A 25,399-nucleotide genomic window follows, 5' to 3' on the forward strand; every position below is an offset into this window, starting at 1 on the left:
CAATTATTGTCCCTGGGAAAGCAGTGAAAGATAACCCAAATGCTTGGACCCCCTTCACCAACATGGGAGACCTGAAAGAAACTCCAGGCTCCTGGCTTCATCCTGGTCCAACCCTGGCAGCTGTGGCCATTTGGAAAATGAGCCATTAGATAGATTTCTTTCTCTGAATTCTCTTTCTCTTCCTTCCCCTCTCCTTCCCCATAACTTCACCTTTCAAAGAAATGAAAAATCTAAAATAAGGGGGAGGCTGGTTGAGGGAAGAAGAGGAAGAGACTGAAAAATAAGAGTATTCTGCAAGCCAGGATAAGAAGCTTCTCCTGTAGTCCACAGAGGGAAGGCTCCAAGGCAGCTGACATCTTGATCTTGAACTTCTAGTCTCCAGAACTACCAGACAATAAATTACTCTTGTGTAGACCTCTCAGTCTGGTTTGCTATAGCTAACTAATACAGTGCCTTGGAGACTGAGACCTCCCAAACAACCTCCTGTGCATCATGCTGTCTTGAGCATAAAAAAAAAAAAAGGCAAAAGTGCCAGTCACCCATCACTCTTCATTCGTTATGATCTGTAGCTCAGAGTTCAAGTCACCTGGGCGGCAGCTCTTGTGGTACATAGATTCCTTGGACTGTTCATGAGTCCCCTGTCACGTCTTTACCTTCTCCTTCTACCTACCCTGTCTATGTTTTCCTGCTACGGTTTCATATTTGCCTCATTGTATTTCCCCTGTGACTTACTACCATGGCTGTGTGAGTCAGAAACTGTTGTTATTTTTCAGTGGGAACATCCCTTGGGATGACGTGAAACCTGGGGCTTAGTGCCTGGTGGCTTCCATCGTATCCTTTATTCTTCTGACAATTCCAAACTTTTTTTTTTAGATTTATTCATTTTATTACAGTCAGATATACACAGAGGAGGAGAGACAGAGGAAGATCTTCCATCTGATGATTCACTCCCCAAGTGAGCCGCAAAGGGCTGGTGCGCGCCGATCCGAAGCCAGGAACCTGGAACCTCTTCCGGGTCTCCCACACGGGTGCAGTGTCCCAATGCATTGGGCCGTCCTCAACTGCTTTCCCAGGCCACAAGCAGGGAGCTGGATGGGAAGTGGAGCTGCCGGGATTAGAACCGGCGCCCATATGGGATCCCGGGGCTTTCAAGGCGAGGACTTTAGCCGCTAGGCCACACCGCCGGGCCCGACAATTCCAAACTTAGACCTGACACTATTGCTTCTGATGAGGAAGCCGAGATAAAGGAGGAAAACAGCATTGCTGGTTTGGGTTCTTTTTGTCTGTGGTCTGTAAGTGTGTACCTGATCTTGCTCCCACCTCTAGTTTTCTTTTCATAAGACTGTGGTTCTATCCCATATCCAAATCCCATACCAGAGTGGCTGAGTTTCAGCCCCAGATCTTCTGTCACTTGGAGCTTCCTGCTAATGCACACCCAGAGGAAGCAGGTGACAGACTGAGTACTTAGGTCCCTGCCACCAACATGGGAAACCTGAATGAAGTTTTGACCTCCCTGCTGCATCCTGGCTCAGACACAACTGTTGCAGGTCTTTGATGACCATTGAGTGGAGATTCTTCATTCATTCATTCATTCTCTCTTTTTCTTTCTTTCAAACAAATAATTGTTAGTCTTTTTAAAACTTCCTTGACAGTATAAAAAAAAAGGGTGCCAATGGATATATCAGCTGATATTTTTAACATCAGATTAAATGTAGCTGCAGAATAATTTGTCACAGAAGACAACAATTGAAGCAAATTCTAATGCAGCATGGAAAATAGAGGATAAAAAATATGAAAGAGACCAGAAAGAGGTTTAGAAAATACAGTAAAGTTTGTATGCTAATTAAACCCCAGGAGAAAAAATTATGTAGAGTTAACAGCGGAACAAGCTAAGGGCCAAATATTAGCAGAGCTCAGAAAAAATATCACAGATGGAAGAAGTGAAAAAATTTCCAGGCAATGTATATGTTTAAAAGCCTTACTTTGACATGTAATGGTGACACCATAAAAATCCAAAGATGGGTGTAACAGAAAACTTGAAAAGCAGCTGGAGAGAAAGCAGATGCAGTCCAAGCCATGATTCAGGCCAAGGCTGATGCAGACTTCCTGTCTCGTGGGCTCACGGAAGCCATGGGAGGTACGGCTGGAGCTCCCGTACACGAAAGAAGGTAACTGGGAAAACGCCTATGGACGGAGAAATAGAAATAAACCTTCAAATCAACAGAAACAAACTCTCACTAAAAAGGACTCAGAGCTGCTCTAAAAATGAAAGGAATGAAGACCAAAGATGTGATCAGTGAATTACAGATCACGTTAAATAAATAGGGATTCTGTATGAAGTTACTTCGAAAAGTTTTCAGAAAGTCAAACTAAGAAAGTTTTGGTGCAAAAAATGTTGAAATCTATGAGTAAGTGATTTCAAAAAGAGACATTTTCTATGAACTTTTTGAAGACCCCTTCAGAGAATAATAACTAATAATGTTAGAAATACATATCTCAGAGCATGCCCCACATCCGGGACTCGGGGTGGGCGGGAAACCGGATGGGGCTTCTCCCTCAATATCCTCCTTTACCTCAGATACAAGATGGAAACAATATGGACATAATAGTATTGCCCACTTCCCTATCCCCCTGAACCTTTTTTTTTTTCTTTTTTTTCTTTTTCTTTAACTGTAATTAACTATGAAAAGATTGTCAACAACAACACAATAAAATAGATTATAAAAAAAAAGAAAAATATGTATTTTGTAGTTAGTTATAAAAATAGCATATAAATCAGTAGGAGTAAATGCAGATTTTTCTAAATGCTACACTATGTAGAAGAAAGATGAAAACATTGTTTTATATTATAATTTGTTAAGCAAAGGTGGAATATGACCTTTGATAAGTTTAAAAGAAAAATAAAAAAGACCTAGAAGATGTTAACATGGAACTCTATCTGCATAGTCTGCCTTTCCACTTAAGAAAAACAAACATGGGACAGTGTGTCCATCCTCATCTATGAGAGGCACACACAATCAAACCCACACAAGATACCACCTTAAACCAACACAGTGCTTTAAAAGACTGACAAAACCAACTGCTGGTAAGAACGTGGAATTATAGGAATTCTGTTCTTCCGATGGGAATGTAAGTCACAAGCCTTATTCTAGAAAATAGTCTGGCATACTCTGTGAGCAGCAAAGCTACTCGTGTGTGATCCAACACAATTATGCTCATAGCAGCGTTAATCATGATAGGCAACACTAACAAGCTATCAATAAATCAATGAATTGTGTTATGCTTTGCAGTGAATAGTCAGCGATGACATGTACTCAGAAATGAATGGGTCTCACTACAGTTGAGAAGGAAGCAAACACAAAAATCAGACATACTGTAGGATAACATTGATAAAAAAAAAAAAAAGGATCATATGCATGCATGATGTCAGAAATCAGGGCAGTGTGTGTGTCTGGGGAGGACAGAGTGTGGGTACTTGGGAGAGGCACAGGGTGCTCACAGTGGCCTGGATGCTCGATGTGAGTGGTGTTGTCGTAGGCTTGTTGACTTTGGGATCATTGATCAGGCTGCACATTGATGTATTTGTGCCTGGTGATATTGAAGATTCATGAGGGCCACAACTGAGTCCTTAAGATGCTTTTGCAGAAATCCATCCTCCCTTTAGGTTGGTCATGTAGGATATGGTTTACCTGTCTCTCTTGCTCCCGGAACAGATTCCCAACTTCCTAGGGACATGGCCTCTGTCCTGCTCTCTGTGTTCACAGAGTAGACTGTGAGTGTTGTAGGAATTCGTGAAATGATGAGCTAACATGAGAAATGGGATTCTGTCCCCAGGTTAAGAAAACGACGGAAGCCACCTTGCAGACGATACAAGATATGGTCACCATTGAGGACTATGATGTCTCTGAGTGCTTCCAGCATAGTCGCTCCACAGAGTCTGTCAAGTCCACTGTCTCGGAAACCTACCTGAGCAAGCCCAGCATTGCCAAGAGAAGAGCTAACCAGCAGGAAACCGAGCAGTTCTACTTCATGGTGCGGCCCTTGCTCTCCATGTCACTGTTTATTATTCTCAAAACCACAGAAACACAGACAGAAAGAGACAGAGATGAGATATCTGTATTCTCCCAAACAGCTATAATAACCAGGCCTAGAACAAGCTGGATCAGTTGTCTAGAACTGCATTCCGGTCTCCCATGTGGGTGGCAGGACCCCAAGTGTTTCAGTTGTCCTCTGCTGCCTGCCAACGTGCATTAGCAGGAGCTGTATTCAGAAGCAGAGAAGCTGGTTCTCAAACCAACACTCCAACAGGGGATGCAGATTGTCCCAGTAGTGACTTAACTAGCCATGCCACACACCTGCCACTCTGTTATTGTTCAATTTGAGAGAGTAAGTATGCGTAGGAAAGCTCCTATCTGCTGGTTCATTCCACATGCTGGCACTTGCGGAGGCTAGGCAAGCACAAAATTGGGAGCCAAGAGCACATTACAAGTCTCCTACATGAGGCATAGGAACCCAACTGCCTGATCTATTACTGTTGTCTTGCAGGGCCACAGTAGCAGAACGATGAATTCAGGAGTGGGAGCCAGGCAATGAACCAATGTTTTCCAGTATGGGATGGGGGAGTCCTAACTGGCATTTAACCAGGAGGCCAAATGTCTGCACATGCACTGTCATGCCAGTGTCAGCAGGGCCCAGGTCCAGGGATAGCCAGCGCTGCCCGTATGGTTGCATCAGAATGATCTATTGTTGTTTAGTATAGTGTGAGCTCCTGTCCACCCTCAGAGTCCCTGATTCTGTGAATCTGACAGGGAGTTTAGAAATCAGAGGGCCGTTCTGAACAATAATTTTGCACGTTAACGCCCACAGATATTCCCAGGAGAACCTAGTACGATGGAGATGAGGTCTGCAGAGGAAGGCACTTGAGGTTCTGCGTCTTTGCCAGGCTTGCACGTGATGGCCGGTGGCTGAGGGCTCTCTGGCAGCAAGATAGTATCATCCTGCTCAGGATGGTTTTGTAGGAATCCTCCCCTAGGAGGGGATGAAAAATGTGAAAGTGGCTGGATTTTAGATCTCCTATGAGAAGTTCCTTGTCATCGACTTTGTACAAATTAAAACTTCTTCTTGTCGTTTGCAGAAACTCAGAGAATATTTGGAAGGCAGCAATCTCATCACAAAGCTGCAGGCCAAGCATGACTTGCTGCAGAGGACCCTCGGAGAAGGTCAGTGACCTGGGAGGTCCCAGAAAGGAACCTGGGTTCTGTGCTCCGTCATGCACACTTACAGTCTAGAAAGCATGTGACTTGTGGATGGCTACTTAAGAAACAGGAAGCACTATATGTGTTTTAAACATATTTTATTTGTGTATATAAAGTGATCAAATTTCACAATATAGATTTAGGAGCATAGGAATACTTTGGCCCTTCTCTCCCTCCTGCCTGGCTTACCCACCCACCCTCCTCTTTCCTTATCTCTTATTTTTTTCTTTGTAAAAAATTTTAATAATGGCAGAGTTTCATTTCACTTCACAGTCATAGGTTTAACACACCCTTGGGTAAAGATCTCAACAAGTAGCAGGTATCCATGTTTGTAATAATCATGTTCTCCCTAAAGCTTGATATTAACTTTTAACACTTTTGAAACCCTGCAAGGGCCTGAAACCCAGCAAGGGCTGCAGAACCAGCTCCCAGGCCTAGAGGCGGGGTCCTCAGAGCGCGGTGCCCTGACAGTGGGAATGCAGGAGGAGCTGCAGCTGCTCCCACCTCCTGACCCACAGTCACTTCTTGACTTGACCTGCAAGCCACACCCTCGTTTGTTTTATAGGTCAGTGTTTGTTCACTTTCCAGCCAGCTTGGACTCTGGAAACCAGTTAAACCAGTTTGAGTGTTTTTTTTTTTTTTCTTTCTATAGACATCTGTTGTAGTTAACAAATAATCTAAAATTATCAGTAGATTACTGTCTCTCATAATAATAACAAAAACAGCAGCAAGAAGGAATACTTTATAAGCCATTCTCTAGGCCAGACATTGTTCCGAGGGCCTTAGCTGGGCTCTATTGATTTTAGATAAGGGAACTATTGGCACAAAAGACTGTAAACTTGGCTTTTCTTTTGTCAATGAAATCATGGAGGAGAAAAATAGAAGCAAAGCCCCAGTCTCTAGTACCTCCTAATCCTTAACGTTAATTACCTTTCACTCATGCTACCTCCTACTAAATGTTATAAAAAGTGAAGGAAGCTTAAGACAGAAAGCAAAATGACAGAGGACTGAGTTGCATAAGTAACTCAGGTCAAAAAGAAATTGCCACCAGTAGACCTAAATTCTTGGTTCCTCTCATTCTGGAACCTTCTTTACCCACAAAGCAGTGTTTCTGTCACTGTGTATCCTGATCTCCTCCAGTGGACCCATCCTCCTCTGGCAATGATGGGAAGAGAAAGATCATCCCCACCTGACACGCCCCCTGTTGACTCCAGGCTAATGGGTCCATTTCACCTAGGCAGAAGAAAAAGTGATATCTAAACCATTAAGTGGTGTCTGTAGGAGCCACACATACTGTATGACTCTTCGTTAAATTCCTAGTCAAGAAAGCAAACATTCTAAAAGACATTTTTAGGACAGTGGAGAAATTTTAAATATAGATGATATTAAAAGATACTGAAATATTGATATTATGTCTATAGGAAATATTCTTATTCCTAGGAAATGTTTTGTTAAAGTGTCATTTAATGTCTGCAACTTACTTCTAAATGCTACAGGGGGGAAAAAGAAGCAAAGAGAAAGCAATTTGTCATTTGTTCCCAATTGAGAAATCTAAATAAAAAGTCATAGGACTGTTCCCTGTCTTTTATATGTATATATAATTTACATAACTTTTATATACTTACATATTTTATATGTATATTTAACTTTGTACATATACTTATATAGATTTAACTTAAAAAATTTTCTATCTTTGGAAGGCATTTACACAGAGAGTTAGAGAGAGAGAGAGAAGCATTTTCCATCTGCTGGTTCACTCCCCAAATACCCACAGTAGTCAGGGCTGGTCTAGGCCAAAGCCAGGAGCTAGGAGCTTCATCTGAGTCTCCCCTGTGCGTTCAGGGACCCAAGGACATCAGCCATCTTCTACTTTGCAGACACATTAGCGAGGAGCTGGAGGGAAAGTTGAGCTGTTGGGACTCTAACCAGCACCCACACAGGATGTGTGCCACAATGCCAACCCAATTTTATTTTTTTAATTTAAAAAGTTATTTATTTATTTATTTAAGAGATTGTCCCTCTGCTTGTTCACTCCTCAGATGCCCAGGATCAAGGAACTCAAATCAGCTGTGCATTTTGGGAGGCAGGGACCTGAGTTCTGGAATTGTCTCCTGCCTCCCTGGCTGTCCAGCAGCACAGAGCAGGAATTAGCTCTAGGCTGGGACTTGAACCCAGGCACTGCAGGAGAGGATGTGGATGGCCCGTACCCACAGTGCCAGACATTCACATGTCTTCTGTTTAATGGCATAAAAAGGTTTATTTCATAGTGGCTTGTCAGCCATAGGGAGGAGGGAGTGGACTGAGCTCCCAAGACAGCAAGGGAGACCGAGGCCCCAACCCAAACATTCCCAATCAGAATTCTGCCTAAGGTACAGACTGCTGTATCCCCTTTGTCGCTAGACTTAGATTTGTCTGGCAACTCACACTGCTACCAAAGTCTGGGCCATTTCTCTTTATACCAAGAACAGTTTTAAAAATAATAATAATCTTACATATTTTAGGAAGCATGTTCAGTATACCCACTTTTTCTTCCCTCGTAGTATCATATAAGTTCTTTTATTTTGTATGTGAATCAGAAATGCCTACTATTTCAAATGCTGCCCTTAAGATCAGTTGCCAGCCTTAAAACATGAATTATTTTAAGTATAGATGGATGCTTATAGAAAAAAAAAGTCCTTCTCTACAAGGCTGGATTTTTTTTTTTAGAGATCGTGAATTTAAGAGAACTGCAGTGGGGGGTGAATGCATTCTTCGTCCCTCATGCACATGTGTGTTTACATGCTTGGAGTCACTTGTGGAAACATTTATGGTACTTTTTCAGTGCAGATAGGACTCCTAGAGAGAAAGTCCCACTGGTAAGTGGACATATCATTATGGAGAGGGCTGGAGTTTCGCCAGTCTGCTGAATCCGCATGCCAAATTCCATTCTCAGCAGCAGAACTGTGGAAAGCTCTCTGACACCTGATGAACTTGAAGCCAAGATTTCTGCGTCTTGGAATTTTTTTTCAATGAGCTCCAGTGTCCCTGGGACACTAGCGGTGCTGGGGGATAGGAGGCCTCCACCGCGCCGGCTTCTGCAGAAGGAGCTGGATGGCCCTGCCCGCGGCAGGCAGCCCTGCTTTGGAGCTGTCTATGGAAAAAGTTTCATACATACTTCGAGCTGCATGCTGGTAAGCCTGCTGGCTTTCCATGCAAGCCCTGTTCTTATCAACTGGCTGACACCAAAGGACACTAGGAGAGTCTGTGGCGCCCATCCCACAGTGAAGTAATCCAATAGTGAGCCTTTGGGAAGGACTCCACGTCCCGCTTTGGCTAAATAAGGTTCGTAGTGCAGGACTCAATGGTGTGTTTAGCGATAGTCCTGACTTTTTAATGTAGAAATCCACTTCTTTGAATTATACTAGACTTACTGCTACAGAAACTACCTTCCTAGTAAAACAAATAGAGCCTAACCCCGGGATTTAGCAGTTGATTGTACACAGCTGAAGCTGTAACTGCAGCCATGTGTTTGGCCTGCTTTCTGCTCGCTTTTGGCAGGCTGCCAATGCCCCAGTAAAGCTAGCTTGGGCGCTTAAAGTGGCACTGTCAGATTCAGAACTCCAGATCTCTGGAAACAGTTGGAATGGAATGGAAAGAAACGCATAATGAATTACAAGCAAATTCATCATCTTCTTCATCCTTCTGAAACACCGTTAAGCTTTTGTGAAGTTTTTGTGACACCATTTGTTTTTAAACGGATGTTAAACTGACCACAATACATGGGAATATGCAAGACTGAGGCACTAAAATGATTTTCTTTCTTTCAGTAATGAGCCTTCGTGTTCTCATTGGCTTCCTTGTGTGCAGCTCCTGGAGTTGAGGGGGCCGTAAATACGGGAACAATCTTGCTAACCCCAGTAAATCTAACACCAGGAGTGAACTCCATGGTACACAGTTTCTTGTCCTTGGGCATAAGTTTTCTCACAAAGGAACTCAGCAGGTTATCCTCACACGGTCCATCGTCTCCCTTTGAGTAGGAGTCTCCTTTGGAAAGGAGAAGCTGGTTGTGGATCGTTTTTGTAGAAAAGCTGCTGTGGTCGTTCATTTGCTTGAGGGCTTTAAAGTAACACCAGGAGTCTTCATCAGCCGTTCCTCTAGGGAAGAAAGTCAGCATGCCTTCGTCCAGTTTGAGTTGCGCACGTTTTAAATGTTTTATTGAGTTTTTCTTTGAAATCTCTAATTACCATCAAGTTACACTTGGCTGTTTCTTTTACTGGATGGAGATAAAAAAAAATGCATTCAGGTGTGAAAAGAGTCTCATCATTATTCGCACGTGAAACATAAGAGTAACCCAGGAGGATATCGGTACCAAGACTAGTCCTGGGCACTTCCCCCCCCCCCCTCCAAATGGCTGCTGTGTAGGCGCGATGGGGGCAGTTGTTTCTCCTTAATAATTAAGTAGCCATCCAAAGAAAAAAAGATAGCAATCTAGTCCTCAAACCACTGGAAGCTTTCCCTGGTCTTTAGGAAGGAGAATCTTCTCGGTTTGTATGTTATTGATCTATTAATGATGATACTGATTAAAAAATAAAGCCGCATTCATCACTAGAGACACAGTCAGGACTATTAGCTTAAAAAAAAAATGGATGTGGCCCTGTGGTTTTGCCATGAATAAGAGTTCTTGCAAAGCTTGCCCTGGGCTCATCATTCAAGATGTGTCTTTTATGGATTCTTAACCTTTTATCTCATTATTAACCAGAGATGAACAAAGCAAAATAATTTCGTGCTGATGTGTGTGTGTGTATAAAATCTTTTTCTAAATCTAAGGAATAATTGGATAGAATATTTAAACAAAATAGTGTACTTTCAACATTATATGCAGTTAAAGGAACTAGAAGGAAGAAGCTAGTAGACTCCAGCATAAAAAAAAAAGGAGGAAAAGGAAATGTTACCTTCCCAGTGTGATAAGTTTTTGCTGTGTATCAGTGTTTCTTGTTAATCAAAAAGAAAAGCATGGTAAAATTTCCAAGTTAGGAAACCTCTCATTGCTAAAAACTTACCATTGAATCACCTGCAAATGATTAACCTATGTTGTTTACAGACACTTAGGTTTATTAATGTATATATTTCTTTAATATATTTAGTTTTTGTATTTGGCTTTAGCTATATTGGCCAGATAGAAGTGTAAGTTGTGATTCATGCATACCTTTCCTCTTACCTTTCAAAGGATACAAAACCTCATATCTTTCTAGGAATAAAACCCACAAGTTTAAAAATAAACTGCAGCATAGCACTGGGAGGTGAGGTCTGGAATTAGAATGCACCTGGATCCTAATGCCGGTCCTACCCCAGACTACTGCCTGACTGACACGAAACACTCACTTTCCTGTTTGCTTCATCTCTTTTGCAACAGGAGACCGATAAAGAAGTACCTGAGGCTCGTGAAGACGGGAGTTCATATTGCATATAAAAGTGCTTTAAATATTATCTAGCCAACAGTAGATATTACTGTTTTTATGGTTGTTACTAAAACCTGTTTTATCATATTTTTCACAACATGACAGAATACAGCGGAGAGTGACTTTACATCAACCCCTTGCTCACTCTCTGACTCACTCTGGCTAGGCTCAGCCAGCTCCCCCAACGCCATCGCAACCTCGGTGCCAGTGACACTCTAGTCTTGACCTCCAGCCTCATCTTCTTCTTAATCGGCTTCCTGCTGAACACTTCCATCCGGGTATCTCTTAAGGCACTACATGCCATGCTCTGCTCACAGCCTGCCTGCTCAGGTTTCCAGTAGCTCCCCCAGTCACGAATAGTTTGCAATTACTTGCACCTGTGTGTAAACCTCCCTTTTTTCTTTTCCTTCGAGATAGAGGGCAGCCAGCCAAAGAAAGTTGCTTGTAATTAAATAGTTAAGGCTGGGTGTGGCAGGTAGAGGTGATGGAGTCTTCTCTTGATCTCCCAGTCCAAGTCATGGCGGAGTACTGACTGTCAACCATTTCAGTGACCTGGGTCTGTGTTGAGAAGGATCCTCTCTGATAGTTACTGTTGCCTTCTGTTGAATTGAGATGTTACAAAATGCTTCATGTGATTTGTTATTCAAGAGCAGATGATAGCGTAAAAGGCCGTGGTGGTAGGCTGGGTGTTCATTCACATTTCTTAGCAAACCAGTTTTCCTTACCAGTGTTACATTGGCCCCTGGAAGTGTGAATCATTGCATTGTGCTGTGGTGGGACAGGCGCACCTGTGTGTGGTAAGCACACTCCTTCACCAGGTGTATTTTTTGAGCCCTTTCAGAGTCCCATCATCATTTTACAAACAAGCCAGCTCAGTGAGTCCGCTCTCCCACACCCCCTCCCATTGCTCCACCTGAAGCAGAAGAAAGAGCAGGCAGCAACCATAGAAACGTTCAAACTTGAAATTTGGACAGATGGCAGGAGCACCACAAAATTTCAGACCCGTTCTTTTAAACCCAAACTAAGAATTCCAACAAGAAAGCCGTGTTTCAGATGACAGAGAACTCTTTATGAAAGGTCCTTTGGCTCATAAGTTGGTGGAATGTAGTGTAATTTAATGTTCTTGAACTTTAATATCTGCAAATGTCAATTCTGATTATATAATATAACTTTTCTCCTAGTCCTCTGATTTCATATTATGAAAATAATACTGATTTATACTAAGGGAAAATGAGTTCTCCCAACCCTGTCTGACTCTCCACTTCTCCCCCATAAATGCCAATTAAGACATGCAAACCTTGTATGTCTTTTTTCTCATCTTTGAACTTACATTTAGAATCAAGCAGATGTCTCCTGTTTTTCTTTAAAGAAAAAAAACCTTCAAAATGCTAAATGAAGCATGTTTCTCAAATCTATTGAACTTATTAAATTTCATGTAGTATTTACTTTGAGTTACTGTATTTAAATGCTAGTCTTCTATTTTCCCACCTGATGTATATATACTATAAACTTAGCACGTTAAAATAAGGAACAGATGATACAAAATTTTCTTTACTCTTTTTTCTTCCCTGCAGGTCATAGAGCTGAATATATGACTACCAGGTAGGAAAACACTTTCATCATAACTCCTAGTATGTCTTACTTTCTTTGCTTTTTTTGCAAGAAGAAATCATTTATTTAAACGCTGTGAGAATGAATTTCTTTTATTAACAGTTGTATACAGAAGACAGTTTGGATATGACAAAGGATGACAACATAAAACATTTGACATTCTCACAAGACAAGATAAACTCCGACATATCTGATTCCCAAAGGAATTATAACACTCTTTAAATAAGGAGAATTCGTAACAAAAGCCTAAGTTTAATAGGTGTGGTTAATCTAGTCTAAAATACTTTGGATTTTTAGATATTGTCTGACAAGACTTTTAATTCAATAGTTTAGTTGAGTAACAGGATGGTCTGTAAATATACCGTATTACTAAGTAGAAATTGTCACTACCTGGCCCTGCTTTGCCTTATGGAATCAAAAGTTGAGACCATAATTGAATACCCTTAGAACTGTAGCTGTTCACTGCCTTAATGGTTCATGTTAAACATGGAACCTTCAGTGTCAGCAGTCATACTATCCAATTTTTGCTTGCTTGTTTTTCCATTTATGGACAGGTTTTGAAAAATCATTTGAGAAGCAGTTTGTTATCTGGCTTGCGGACAGTTTGTAGCAACTGTTTTCTGTCACCATTTGTATATAACAGCCGGCCGTGATTCTAGTGGACGTAGGGAGAGTTGAACTCTTGAAGTTCTCTGAGGCAAGAGAATTGGGAACAGTGCGTGCCTGCTGTAGCAGTTGGCACATGTGTTCTCAAGGTTCTGTGATGTTATTGCAGTGCATTTTATTCATGAAGGAAACCCCTGTCACTTCTTGGAAACCAACTCAAAAGGTGTGGTGACTTATTTTTCTAAACTTTTCCAAAGAAAAATCACTCCACCTAGTAATATGCAGTTCTTGGAGCTTTGGTCTTAACAGGCAGTGTCTGTCTGCACTGTTGGTTCTTTAACATTGTTTCTAAATTGTGAGGTACTGAAAACGTAATTTTTGAGGGACTCAAACATATTAATTTGCAATGAAAACCTTGATGGCCAGAGACTAGATTTTCACGTCAACCTCACCAGTTCTTCTTTTTCATGTGAGTATCCCATGATACAGGATACCAGATTGTCTGGAGTTTGCACAGCAGGCACAGTGCCCGAGCGAGTCGCACACATTTGGCTCTCCCTGTGTTCACGGGATGCAGGCATCCTGGGGCCCAAACCACCTCTGCTGTAGGAATTGCTGCTCTAAGTGCCCAGCAGCCATGTCAGTACCAAGTCCCTTCCACAGCGCTGGGTTCTTCACATGCGCCTTATACCTGGGACCCTTTGGGAGAGACCCTTCCCTCTGCTGGCCCCAGCCAGGGGCTCGCCCTCTTCTCCCAGCCTGCAGGAATGACTATCCGATGTCACTGGGGCTCCCCAGCCACAGGGTGGACTTGCCGCAGGAACCACTGACCACATGAGGTTCCGATCTCCTTAGGGTCGTCAACAGGTGTTACCACACACGATGCTCCTTGTACCAACCACTTTTCTCATTTTTGTATGTGACACTTTGCTACCTGGGCCTCAGGACTCTTGAGGACCTGCCAGTCCCTGAATTAGCCAATCCCTAGAGAGAGTGTGGAGTGACTGCTTGCAAGTGCACTTTCAGGACCAGAGCTCGTCCTCCCATCCACCTCCTTAATCAGGCCTAACCACCCTGCCTAGCCACCCGAGGTCCCACCCAGGCAAAAGCCCTGTGCCCACGAGCCCGCTGAATCCTTCAGGCCAACCAGCCTAGGCATGCTCACCCTGCTTCTGCCCTTCCTGCCCAAGGAAGCGCCTCTTATATTTTGCCTCTTTTTACCTTTCTGCCCCCTGCCCAAGCCTGGCACTTCCCCATGTGGCCTCTGCTCTTGAGAACTGTGAATGTATTTTCAGTGGCCATTGTCCCCTGATCGGTTGGGCTCACCATACCTGGATAAAAACGGAACCATATTTAAAATACTTGTAACCTGGTGAAAGGAGCTGATGCAGTCAATCTCTCGGGGCTCAATTCTGTTGTGGCTAATTGTTTTATTGTTTACACCCGTACCGAATCCATTTTGTGTGAATGGCACAGACTTCAGGGCAGAAAAAGATTTGCAAAATTTTAGTTGGGGTGAGACATAGCAAGTGACTTGGCAGAAGTTTTCATATTTTCTCTTTTAGATACTTACAAAGATGTGTGTATTTCTACTTGATTTTTTTTTTTACTTGATCATTTTACTTGGTACAGTCAAAGAGGGAGAGTCAGGGAGATCAGGTTCACTCCCCAAATAGCCACAGCTTCGAGAGTTGAGTTGGTCCAAAGCTGGGAGCCACAAACTTCTTCCGGATCTCCTATGTGGGTGCAGAAGCCCAAGGACTTGAGCCATCCTCTGCTGCTTTCCCGGACCATTATTAGGTTGCTGGATTGGAAGTAGAGCAGGCCAGGACTCAAACCAGCACCTACCTATATGGGATACTAGCACCACAGGTGGAAGGTGAATTGGCTACACCACCATGCAGCCCCCCAACCAGTCAGGCCTCAGGGATTCTTCACGTGCTATTTGTCCACCCCGTTAATCACACCTGCTAGAGATTGCTGGGATTTATGTGTTCCCCATATTTTGTTGCTGTGATAGTATCTTAGAAAGCTGGTGAGGCTTTCCCATAAATTTTAGAAGCAGACTAACTTGAACAAAATAAAGTAATTGTTCCCTAGAGTCTGCAGCTTAACGAAGGGCTTCATGTCGTTTCCATGTGTGGTGTGCATGCTCCTGTAAGCGCTGCAATTCGAGAGGAGTTTAGATTGAGTTCTTGGTGCTCTCCAGCCATGTGTCCCATTCAGCGTATTTGTGGAACTGAGTCAGGTAACCCTGACCTTGCGTCTAAACAAATGGAGCAGAAGAGGTTCTCTCTCTCTAGTTTACAGGCAAGATGATGCAGGAATTCAAATCAGAAGATGTGGTGCCCTGGGTGTGCGCATGTCAGGACTGACTCATCCACCAACGCCAGGGGTCAGGCTGGAGGTGGCAAGAGTCGAGGATAGTATAAATGAGAACACCCTAATGTTGTGCAAATATTCAGGCCGCAGAATAGCTTGTTCTTAAGAAATGGTTGTTAAAGGTCCCGGCGCCGTGGCCTAGCAGCTAAAGTCCTCGCCTTGAATATGCTGGGATCCCATATGGGCGCTGATTCTAATCCCAGAAGCCCCGCTTCCCATTCAGCTCCCTGCATGTGGCCTGGGAAAGCAGTCGAGGACGGCCCAAAGCCCTGGGACCCTGCAACCATGTGGGAGACCAGGAAAAGGATCTGGGTTCCTGGCTTCGAATCGGCGCAGGACCGGCCATTGTGGTCACTTGGGGAGTGAGTCATCAGATGGAAGATATTTCTCTCTGTCTCTTCCCCTCTCTGTGTATATATCTGTGCAATAAAAATAAACAAATCTTAAAAAAAAATCATCGGTTCAAGTAACATACGTGAATCCGAAATAGCAATGAGGCTACCAAGAATTGCATTATCCATTTTTTTCCACTTACAATCTGTTAAGTTACTTTTGCATAAAGTAAGAATTCCATTCATATGGAATAAATGTAATGGTACTATGCACTGAAGAATTATGTTGGAACTATCAAAGGTATTGTATTTCATTTCTCATTTGGAAGAAGGTCTGTTTGAGTCCTACGTTTTAGTCCTGGTCGGCTGACTGGGTGATTCATTAACCAAGTAACGAGATCCTGGTTTGAAACACTGAGCCAGGAACAGCAGATCCCTTTGGTGCTACTTCCCATTTTTAAGCAAATGAGCCAGTAGATAAAAGTCATTGACAGCACACAGGGAGTTCGCAGTGTGTGAATAACTTGTGTGTGTCTCGGTACATAAATAAATGTGAAGAAACAGGAGTCGGGAGGGATTGTTTTCCACCGTGGGTGGGGAGTGGGGAACAACCCAAGATTTCTGTGTTTTCTAATTCTGTTGTGACCTGTGGGTGTTGAATGTGTTGTTTGATTTCTACCATGCTCAGTAATTATATTCCCTTCCCTCAGGCCTCCAAATGTTCCCCCTAAGCCCCAGAAACACAGGAAGTGCAGACCCCGCTCACAGTATAATGCTAAGTTGTTTAATGGGGATTTGGAAACATTCGTCAAGGTACTGGCACCAGCCATCTGTGTGGCTGATCTCCATGCTTCTGACTATAATGGCCTCCGCCTCTCAGAAAAGGAGAGGCAGGTCATTATATCCGAGTCTGTCCTGGGGCTTTCTGCTTTCCCCGAAAAATCAATATAATATTTCCTGAAGTCAGAGAGGGGAGCATATTTGGGCTCAAAGTACCTTCTGAAGAGGGAACAAATGTGGACATTTTTGGTGGGGGCCGAAGGAAAGCCCTCTGCCTTGAATTTTAAAACAAAACTGCGAAACCGAGCCATCCTTTGCACACACAGGAAAAGAGCAACCTGAGCAGTCATTTTGTTTTCACTTGTGCTAACGAGATGGCTTCAGCTACATCCTCCAAACTCCATTTGTCCGCTCACTTGGCAGCGTGACCAGAGTCTTGACTTCCCGTGACTTGAGGAATTGATTATATTGGCTCGATTGTAAGACCCTTTAGTCTATAGCTTGGATCTCTGCTGTGTTTACTCCCTGTCTTCTTTTTCATCCTGTATTTCTGATAATGCTTCTAGCCGAGGACGAAGGAACTCGCACACGAGACATCAGGTATAGTGCTAGAGGGACATGAGGGCACGGCCTCTTTTTGCTGTTGGGGTCCTTTTTAAGTCATACCCATGCTTGGCTTCAATTAGATTTTTAAAAGAAAAATGTTTGCATTTGGATATTGGACTTACTAAGAGGCTTTACCAGCCAGGAACTATAAAGCTCAAACTCTAGGAGGAATAGTTTTCTTCAGTAAACCTGGATGAAATTTTAGTTTTTAAAGTATGTGTTTGGCAAAGGTATCAGATTGGAGTTGAAAGCGCTCCCAAAAAATAAAGTTGATGTTAAATACCAAATACACATTTAGTACTGGGTTATAGGTCCTAACACAAGAAAGGAATTTTTCTTCTCCCTCATGGCTAACACTGGATGAAGTGAGCTGCTGTGTTTAAATAGGAAGCAACATTTTAAATAACCTCCCACAATGCTTGAAAGGCTGATCTGTTTATCGAACATGTGCGCTATTGATTCAGAAGTAGTACGGTTGTGTTTACATGTGGCCTGTATATGGACAGATAGAAGGGACAGAGATATAGATGAGAGAGCAGAAACCTCTGGCTGCTTTAAAAGTGGGCCCCAACCCCAGCACGCAGTGAAAAGCTGCTGAAGAAACTGCCTAGCAATGACACATCCATTGCCTTAAGCCTCGAATCTAGAAGAGACCTACTGGCCTTAATTGAATCCGAAATTATTGTTCAATTTGATTATCTTGTTTCCCAGCCCATGGCTTCTGCACAGGGGCAAATTAGATGGAGAAGGGGGAACAGTAAAATGAAAGCCGTGACATGCGCAGCTGATAGATAGGCAGGCGGAGAATGTGGAAAAAGCTGCAGGAAGCACATGTCCGATTGCATGATGTCTGCGAATCCAGTGTGAGACTGCCTATGATGACAGGGAAAGCACATGTTGTATCCTTAAAAGGTTTCTCATTAAGATCCACTGAAGGGTTCAAGAAGCAATCCACCACCATTCATCATGGAAAATTCACTGAAGTGAGCACTTCTTGGTCAGAGGGCACTCTGAAGGAGCCTGGAGGCTGCGGTGGTCCCCGCCTCCCCCCATGCATCCGAAAGGTCTCCACACCATCATCGTGAGACCGCAGGAGCAAAGCCCTCGTCCATCTTTTCCCCCACAGGGAAGCTGAGGCACCAGGGGAGTCATCTGAATGGTCCATGGAGTTCAGACCATTGTCTCGCTTTTTATAAAACGTGCCCTGCCCGCGCATCTGACAGCCATGAAATGAAATTAAGACATGCACACTCATTACTGTTTGACTGCAAAATTCAGTGTGTCTGAATGAAATACTGATCATAGCTTAAAAGATTAGCAATTACTTGAGTGAATGTAAAGATAAAAATGCTTTTTCATTATCCAGAAACCTAAGACTTCCTCATTTGAAACTTTGTCAGTGCAAACATTTTTCTTTTAATAATCTCTTCTTCTTTGTTTGTAATGCTAAATTCAGCAGAAGTATAGACTAATATTCTCTGTTTATCACTTCCATCCAAATTGTGTTTGCTCTTTTTAATGACAGTTTCACATCAGCTATCCATTTGTAGGGCACTTCCTCTGAAATACACTTGGATCTTAAAGAACAGTTCCTTCATGCATTCAGTGCATTTTGCTGTAATTACAATGACTGTTCTTAGGCCAACCAGAAATGTGTTTTTTATTCTTAAGACTCTTTAAGGAATTAATAGAATATGTGCTCCTAAAACAAATTAGAGAAACTGAATGCAGACTGCAGAAGCGATTGAATCATTATCTGGTTTATCCACTGATTAGACTGGCTTAAAACTTCCTTAAGAAGTACATTACCCATTCTGAGAATAGAGAAGAGTTTATTGAACCGCGGTATTACCAGTCCTTCCTCCACTGCCTCATTGGAAGGGCTAGTGGATCCTGAATTGTGCTTGTTTATTAAGCAACCAAGTTGTTCTTGTATTTCAGAGTAAAATGTCTCATCAACAAATACGTGATGCCAGCCACTTGTTTTTGTGTACCATGTTTCCTATAAAGATCTAACTCCTAAAACAACAGTCTTCAAAGACAATGAAGAGAATTTCGTCATCAGTAACCTTAACTCCATGCAGTGCATGGCCTTGGTGCATATGTACCTGTGACCTCAAGCCGACTCTTCATCTCATTTGTCATCCTGTACATGTGTCAAAGCACTCTCAGATTTTACATTTCTCCAGTAGTGAGCAGAGATTTTTTTTTTTTTTTGTAAGATACAGGGAAAGAAGGCCAAAAAAATTCATCTAAGAAAGCTAGATCTTAACAGAACCATCCATTTGTATACTTTCCCCCTTAACTCTAAAGATGTGAAAGATCTATGAGGGTGAGTAAGTTCTGATGCAAACCAAATGAATACAAGACCTGTTTTCATTGTGAACAGTCCTGGCACCATGCACCTGCACCTGTATCCATAAAAGCCCCTTTATAGCAGTGTGTTGTCCTCCTAGGGATGTTATAGGGAGGACCCTGAGATGGCTGAAAAGCCATCACTGGTAATTGGTGCAAGCAATTGGTTGAAAGATGCAGTCCTTTCAGAGATCCTTAAAGATTGCTCACTTGTATTCAAAAATAAAACAAACAATAAACCCTCAAAATGAGTTAATTACTCATTTTGGAACGTAAGCCTAAATGTAACTAAAAAGAGATGAATTTGCCCTTGACATCTCTAGGCACAGTCAAGTCAAAACAGATCTGCCTGACATGTATTTAATTTGGTTTGCTCCAGAAATATACTTTGTTGAAATGTAAATTCTTTCACTTTTTTTTTTTTTCTCTTTGGCCTTGTGGAATAAAATCCACTACTTGCTGTTGCACGGAGGGCTGAGTTAGCGTGTGACTGCTGGCTGTCCTTTGAGACTAATGGCTCTCGTCTCTTGACCCAGGACTCGGGACAGGTTATCCCCCTCATCGTGGAAAGCTGCATTCGGTTCATCAACCTCTACGGTAAGCCAGCAACTGCTGGGTTCTGATGCTTAAGAAAAATCTGAAGGAATGTTTCAGCAAACACATCTTTTCATTGACTGTTCAGTTCTGTGTAGCGGGCATGGCAGGATGTCTTATCTCTCTCCTTTCTGTTGTCTTTAGGTCTTCAGCATCAGGGGATTTTCAGAGTCTCTGGTTCCCAAGTGGAAGTCAATGATATTAAAAATTCATTTGAGAGAGGTAACTATATGCCCATGCCTATTGGAAAATCATGGTAAAAAGTAATTATTTCCCTGCAGACTGTAGTGGTTGATTCCCTTGTCAGCTTTTGCCTGCATTTACTTCATTGCTGATACAGGGGCAAGCTTCTATACAGGGGAGTTGAGAATAAAGGCCCAAATCATGAGTCTTAGTTATTAAAGGTAGGAAAGCATGTGAGTTTTGTGTCCTCGTTCAGGACTTGGCATTGATCATCCCCTGAACTTGTATCAGAGGTAGCACCCAAAAAGGATTCCAGAAGAGGGAAAGGAACAACCCTAGGCCGAGTGTCTGAAGGGATCCCTCCCAGTGTTCAGCTCCTTTGTCAACATCTTTTTCTTTCCTCCTATTATCATCCCCAGATTCATTCTCCATGACACCAGTTGATGTCCTACCCTTACTCATAATTGGCTGTCAAGTAAATTCTCGTAAGCTGTTCTTACCACAGTATGATTAGTAAAATCATTAGAATCAAATTTCACTCTTATTTACTAATCACAGGAATTGGGTCAAGTGACTTTGGCTGCATTTTGGCCTCGGCTTCCTCAGCTGTCATATAATAATTAAATATAACCTATGAAAAATATCTAGCCCTTTAATGGTAGCCGTTAGTTCTTAATGCTCTCCAAAGTGCATGATGGCTATTGTTTTGTTTCTGGATACATCTATACCTTCTCTGTCTCTCCCATTTCCTCTGACCCTGGCTTGGCTTAATGCCATCTAGTGTCTGAAGCATTAGCTGAAGACATAAACTTGAAGCAGACATGTTTTTTCCTGTTCTAAATGCTGACCAATATGCTGTATCAAGCAGGGCAGGCTTCCCCAACAGCCCTGTCAGCCACTAAGTGTGTCAAATGCCTAAACACATGTGTTCAGGATGATAAGCAGGAATGTGATGAGGGATCAGCCTCCTGGGCCAGCCACTGTAGGCAAGACACTGGACCATTTTCCTTTGGGAATTACCGCTGGCATTTATTATTTGTGATCTGTGGAGTGAGGCTTTCTAACAGCAGGGAAAGATATAAATCCCCATGAATTCACATTCAGTAATTTCCCACCCGGAAGTAAGAAAGAACAAACAGGTCACTGGAAATGAAGCTGCTACAAGAGGGAAAAATAAGTGAAAATCCCAGGCACCATGGTGAACTTGAGAAAAGAGGCCTGTGGATATTTAAAAAAAAAAAGAAAAGAAAAAGGACCTTGATCTCAAGTTGCATATTTTGTGGAACTTACTAAGGATTTTATTTCATGAGAGATGGCCTGGCCTGCCCAGTTACCTGTTATTTTGCACCTGCTTAATATAAACAAGAATATTATTTTAGATCGATGATATTTCTGTAAAATGCCCATTTTTATGTAAACTCTTCAATTCCATTATGGTTACATTTTCAAATTCTTCTGCCTGATTCCAACATCAGCCCCTGTTCAGGTGGCTCTCATGTGCTATGAACACCAACAAGCCAATTTGGGAAACACCTGTTGATTTAACAGTGTCTGTAGTTTGTTTTTAAAGATTTATTCATTTTTATTAGAAAGGCAGATTTATAGAGATAAAGATCTTCCTTCTGCTGATTCACTCCCCAAGTGGCTGCAATGGCCAGAGCTGAGCTGATCTGAAGCCAGGAACCAGGAGCTTCTTCCGAGTCTTCTATGCAGGTGCGGGGTCCTGGGCCATCCTAAACTGCTTTCCCACGCCACAAGCAGGGAGCTGGATGGGAAATGGAGCAGCCAGGACATTAACCAACACCCATATAGGACTCCGGCAGATGCTAGGCGAGGATTTAGCTCTAGGCTATTGCACCAGGCCCTGCAATTAATATTTGATATTTCTGATAGGTTTTGATAGCCCACATAGCATAGCCAGGTGGACCTACACTGTCTTTTTCCTAGTGGGGTACGAAATGGAGAATGTAGTATTTGAATTCATGTCTAAGTAAGATTACTGATTTTAGCTCTTTAAAAAAATGTTGGGCAAAATTATAAATCCCACAGTATTTTATTTTAAGGTTTGGGTAACTTGCAAGGGGATTATTTGGCAGTATAAGACTTTTTCTAAAACCTTATTTTAGTCAAGTATTTTTAGGTTAATCATAGGGTAGACTATCTAAACCAATTATTTTAACTTTAGAACCGTATAATCTTTTATAAAGCAAAATTAAAAGATAAATGTGTATATAGCAGTGTGTGTGTGTGTGTGTGTGTGTAGAAACTTTTTTTTTTTTCAGAGAAAATAAAGAGGCATGGTGCATATAACCCATTTTTCTTTTTAGGTGAAAATCCATTGGCAGATGACCAGAGTAACCATGACATTAACTCAGTCGCTGGCGTTCTGAAGCTCTACTTCCGTGGGCTGGAAAACCCCCTCTTTCCTAAGGAAAGATTTAATGATCTGATTTCGTGTATCAGTAAGTGGGCCTTTCCCCCCCCCCCCCCAGTCTATTTACCAACTTCCTGGAAAAGGAGGCGGCCTCTGCATAGTTTCCCTAACTCCTATTACTCCATCACCACCAAATTTTTGTTTCCTTTCTGGATCCATTGTGAGTCATGCTCCCAGCTGTGGCCTCACCCTTAGCCGGGTGGATTTTGTTGTTTGAACATCCTCTGGCTCCACGCTTCCCACTTGGCACCTGGGATAAACGCAAAAGGCAGGTGCCTCAGGGAAAGAGGGAAGGCTGGGAACCTGGGAATGCAGCCTTCTCTTGGCTTTCAGGTGTTGGTTTTCTCAACCAACTTTAACAGTGGAATCATTGATCCACCTCTGAGCATGACTTCTTCAAGAAACAAAGTGAAATGAGATAAATGATCATTACTGTGGTGTGGCAACACCAGGTGGTCAGTATCTACCAGCGGGCATCCCGTGCTAATAGAGTCTGTGTGTGATGTATTACAGGACCAGGAATCATCAGTGAAGTGAAGCGTTTCCCTCCCCCTGCCCTGGTGGGGGCTTTTGTAACTACACAAAGAAAGGTGAAAATGAGATCCAGAAGTAGATGTGAACCACATTCAGGTTCCATGAGTCCCCTGGGTCCAGATTCCCAGACAAGAGCCTAACAGCTGACTGCAGCCACATGAGCCTTGCTGTCGGTGAAGACAGTCGCCCCTTGGACTCTTCACCCCGACCTGAAGTCCTGTGAATTTGATGTCCAGGCAGATCTCTGCTCATCCCTTCTTCCTCATGACCCTGGTTTCTCAAGGCGGTATTACAGTCCCCTGGGTCTTGTGCTGCCTCCACAACTCTCTTTCCCTGCCACCTTGTCCTAGCCATCCTACAGCACGATTCAAGGGCAACATTGGGTTGTGGAGTCTCTCATGTTTCAGCATTTCCCACAAATGGTCCCAGGAACTCCTTGGTAGGACCAGCTCATGGACTTGACCTCTTTCTTCATCTGATGTTTTCTTCTCTTGGATTTCTTCCTGCTGTTTTGCAATCTTTTCCTGTCACGCTTACCCTGTATTTCCACAGTAGTGAACCGTGCACATGCCAGGCCACTTCCCATCCCCATGCCCTTGGCCACGCTATTTCCTTTGCCGAGTCTGAGAGCCGTCTGCCCTCTGCTATGACGGCTGCGCTGAGCTGGCTTCCTCCGGAGCGCCAGCTGTGCCACCAACCTCCTTGAGCAGAATTCCTCACTTTGTGTTCTGCTGATGTTCCACTGTGGACATATGTGCCATTCCCCTTACTGAAGAGTTCCTTTACCCTTCCTGTCTCCACGCACAGGAGAGAACATTTAGGAATTTGCAGGCTTCAGACTGACTCTTGCTTCTGCCACTTGCTCCCCAGCCATTTGAACATAGGCAGGTTTCTGGAACCCTCTGCAAGTGGATCTCCTCATCAAAAAGCTAGGAGAGAGTCAGCCACATACCCCTGGGTTTGGGGATTAAATGAATTAATTTAGATTAAGTATCAGGGAATGCCCGATGCAGTGCCCATGGTTAGTGCCACAAGCCTTCATGGATTTTGTAACTTAAAGCCATAACACTTGATGTGATCCATGTCTTAGAGTAAATGCTCAATACATAATTGAATTGAAAAACCAACATCCCATCCATGCCTAACATATTGGCCTGATTTGGGTATGAATCTCCCAGTTAGATATGCCGTGTGTGCTTTAAAGCTATGTGTGTCCAGGCCAACATCCTCTCACAGCCTTAGTCACCACAATAAACCTCTGACCCAGCTGGAAAGGGCTGGAAATGAGGTGTCTTAGCTCTGGAATTCTCCTTTGGCAGTCTCTAGTGATTTCCCTCATATCCCAGCCAGAAAACTTAAGAATGGGAAAATAAGTATTCTAAAACACTTAGCGGTTTTCTAGGTGCACATGTCATGCTAACTTCAGCGTGTGCAGGAACCAGTTAGATAAAGAGCTCTGGGCTCTTTATCATCTGTTGCTACTGAAGAAATGATTTTATAGTCATCTGATGAGAAATATTATTTTGTTGCAGTTATTAATAGTTGAAGCCATAGAGTAAGAATATTCTAGGTTTAAATCCTGCCTTCACCGCTTGGCAACTTTTTAAATTTCGGCAAATATTAAAACTTTAATCTTTTTAAAATAACAGCTTTGTCATCTACTTGCTAGAGCTCATGTGAAGAGTGAATGAGATAATCCATATAAAATGTTACCTATTATGCCTGGTAAATAGTAAGTTTCAGTAAATGTTGCATACTGTTGCCACTACTCCTGTTAGAATATAGGCCTCGGCTCATGTGTTCCCTTAGACTATTTCTTTGACCTTTGCATTTACAAATGGCAGTAGAGACAGGCATTGTGGCAAAAGTCCAGCTGCCACTTGGGATGCCCACATTCCACAGGAGAGTACCTGGTTTGAGTCTTAGCACTTCTGTTTCTAGTCTCACTTCCTGCTAACTCATCTTGAGGGGCATCAGATGATGGCTCCAGTGCCTGTCACCCCTGTAAGAGACACAGCTGGAGTTCTGGACGTCTGACTTCAGTCTAACACAAGGTGTTGTGGGCACTTAGAGAATGAGCCAGCACATTAAATCAATCAGTCCATCTCTCTCCACCGACTCAAGTAGATGAAAATTAATTAATTAATTAAAGACATTATATTTTTGTAACCCAGAACTTACTTTGGATGCAACCTATTTCCTAACCCATTAAATGCTTCATAACAATGCCAACCTTTCTTACACTTAAAAATTGAGTCAGGTTTACACATTTTGATATATAGTCAGTAA

The 25,399-nt window shown here is 42.7% G+C and overlaps 1 protein-coding gene across 2 annotated transcripts in view; it reads left to right on the top strand.

Moving 5' to 3' along the window:
* Positions 1-25,399, top strand: part of SRGAP1 (SLIT-ROBO Rho GTPase activating protein 1) — a 251,366-nt gene that overhangs the window by 201,611 nt on the left and 24,356 nt on the right. The window contains exons 9-15 of one of the 2 annotated variants that reach the window (XM_058673470.1): positions 3,835-4,032; positions 5,135-5,219; positions 12,268-12,295; positions 16,335-16,437; positions 19,902-19,962; positions 20,104-20,181; positions 22,470-22,604. In XM_058673470.1, coding sequence (XP_058529453.1) covers positions 3,835-4,032; positions 5,135-5,219; positions 12,268-12,295; positions 16,335-16,437; positions 19,902-19,962; positions 20,104-20,181; positions 22,470-22,604 — 688 coding nt within the window. Of the gene's footprint in view, positions 1-3,834; positions 4,033-5,134; positions 5,220-12,267; positions 12,296-16,334; positions 16,438-16,970; positions 17,005-19,901; positions 19,963-20,103; positions 20,182-22,469; positions 22,605-25,399 lie in introns of both variants that reach the window. The other variant, XM_058673471.1, reaches the window with a different exon arrangement.

Source organism: Ochotona princeps, chromosome 15, assembly GCF_030435755.1.
Source record: "Ochotona princeps isolate mOchPri1 chromosome 15, mOchPri1.hap1, whole genome shotgun sequence".
Classification (NCBI taxonomy): domain Eukaryota; kingdom Metazoa; phylum Chordata; class Mammalia; order Lagomorpha; family Ochotonidae; genus Ochotona; species Ochotona princeps.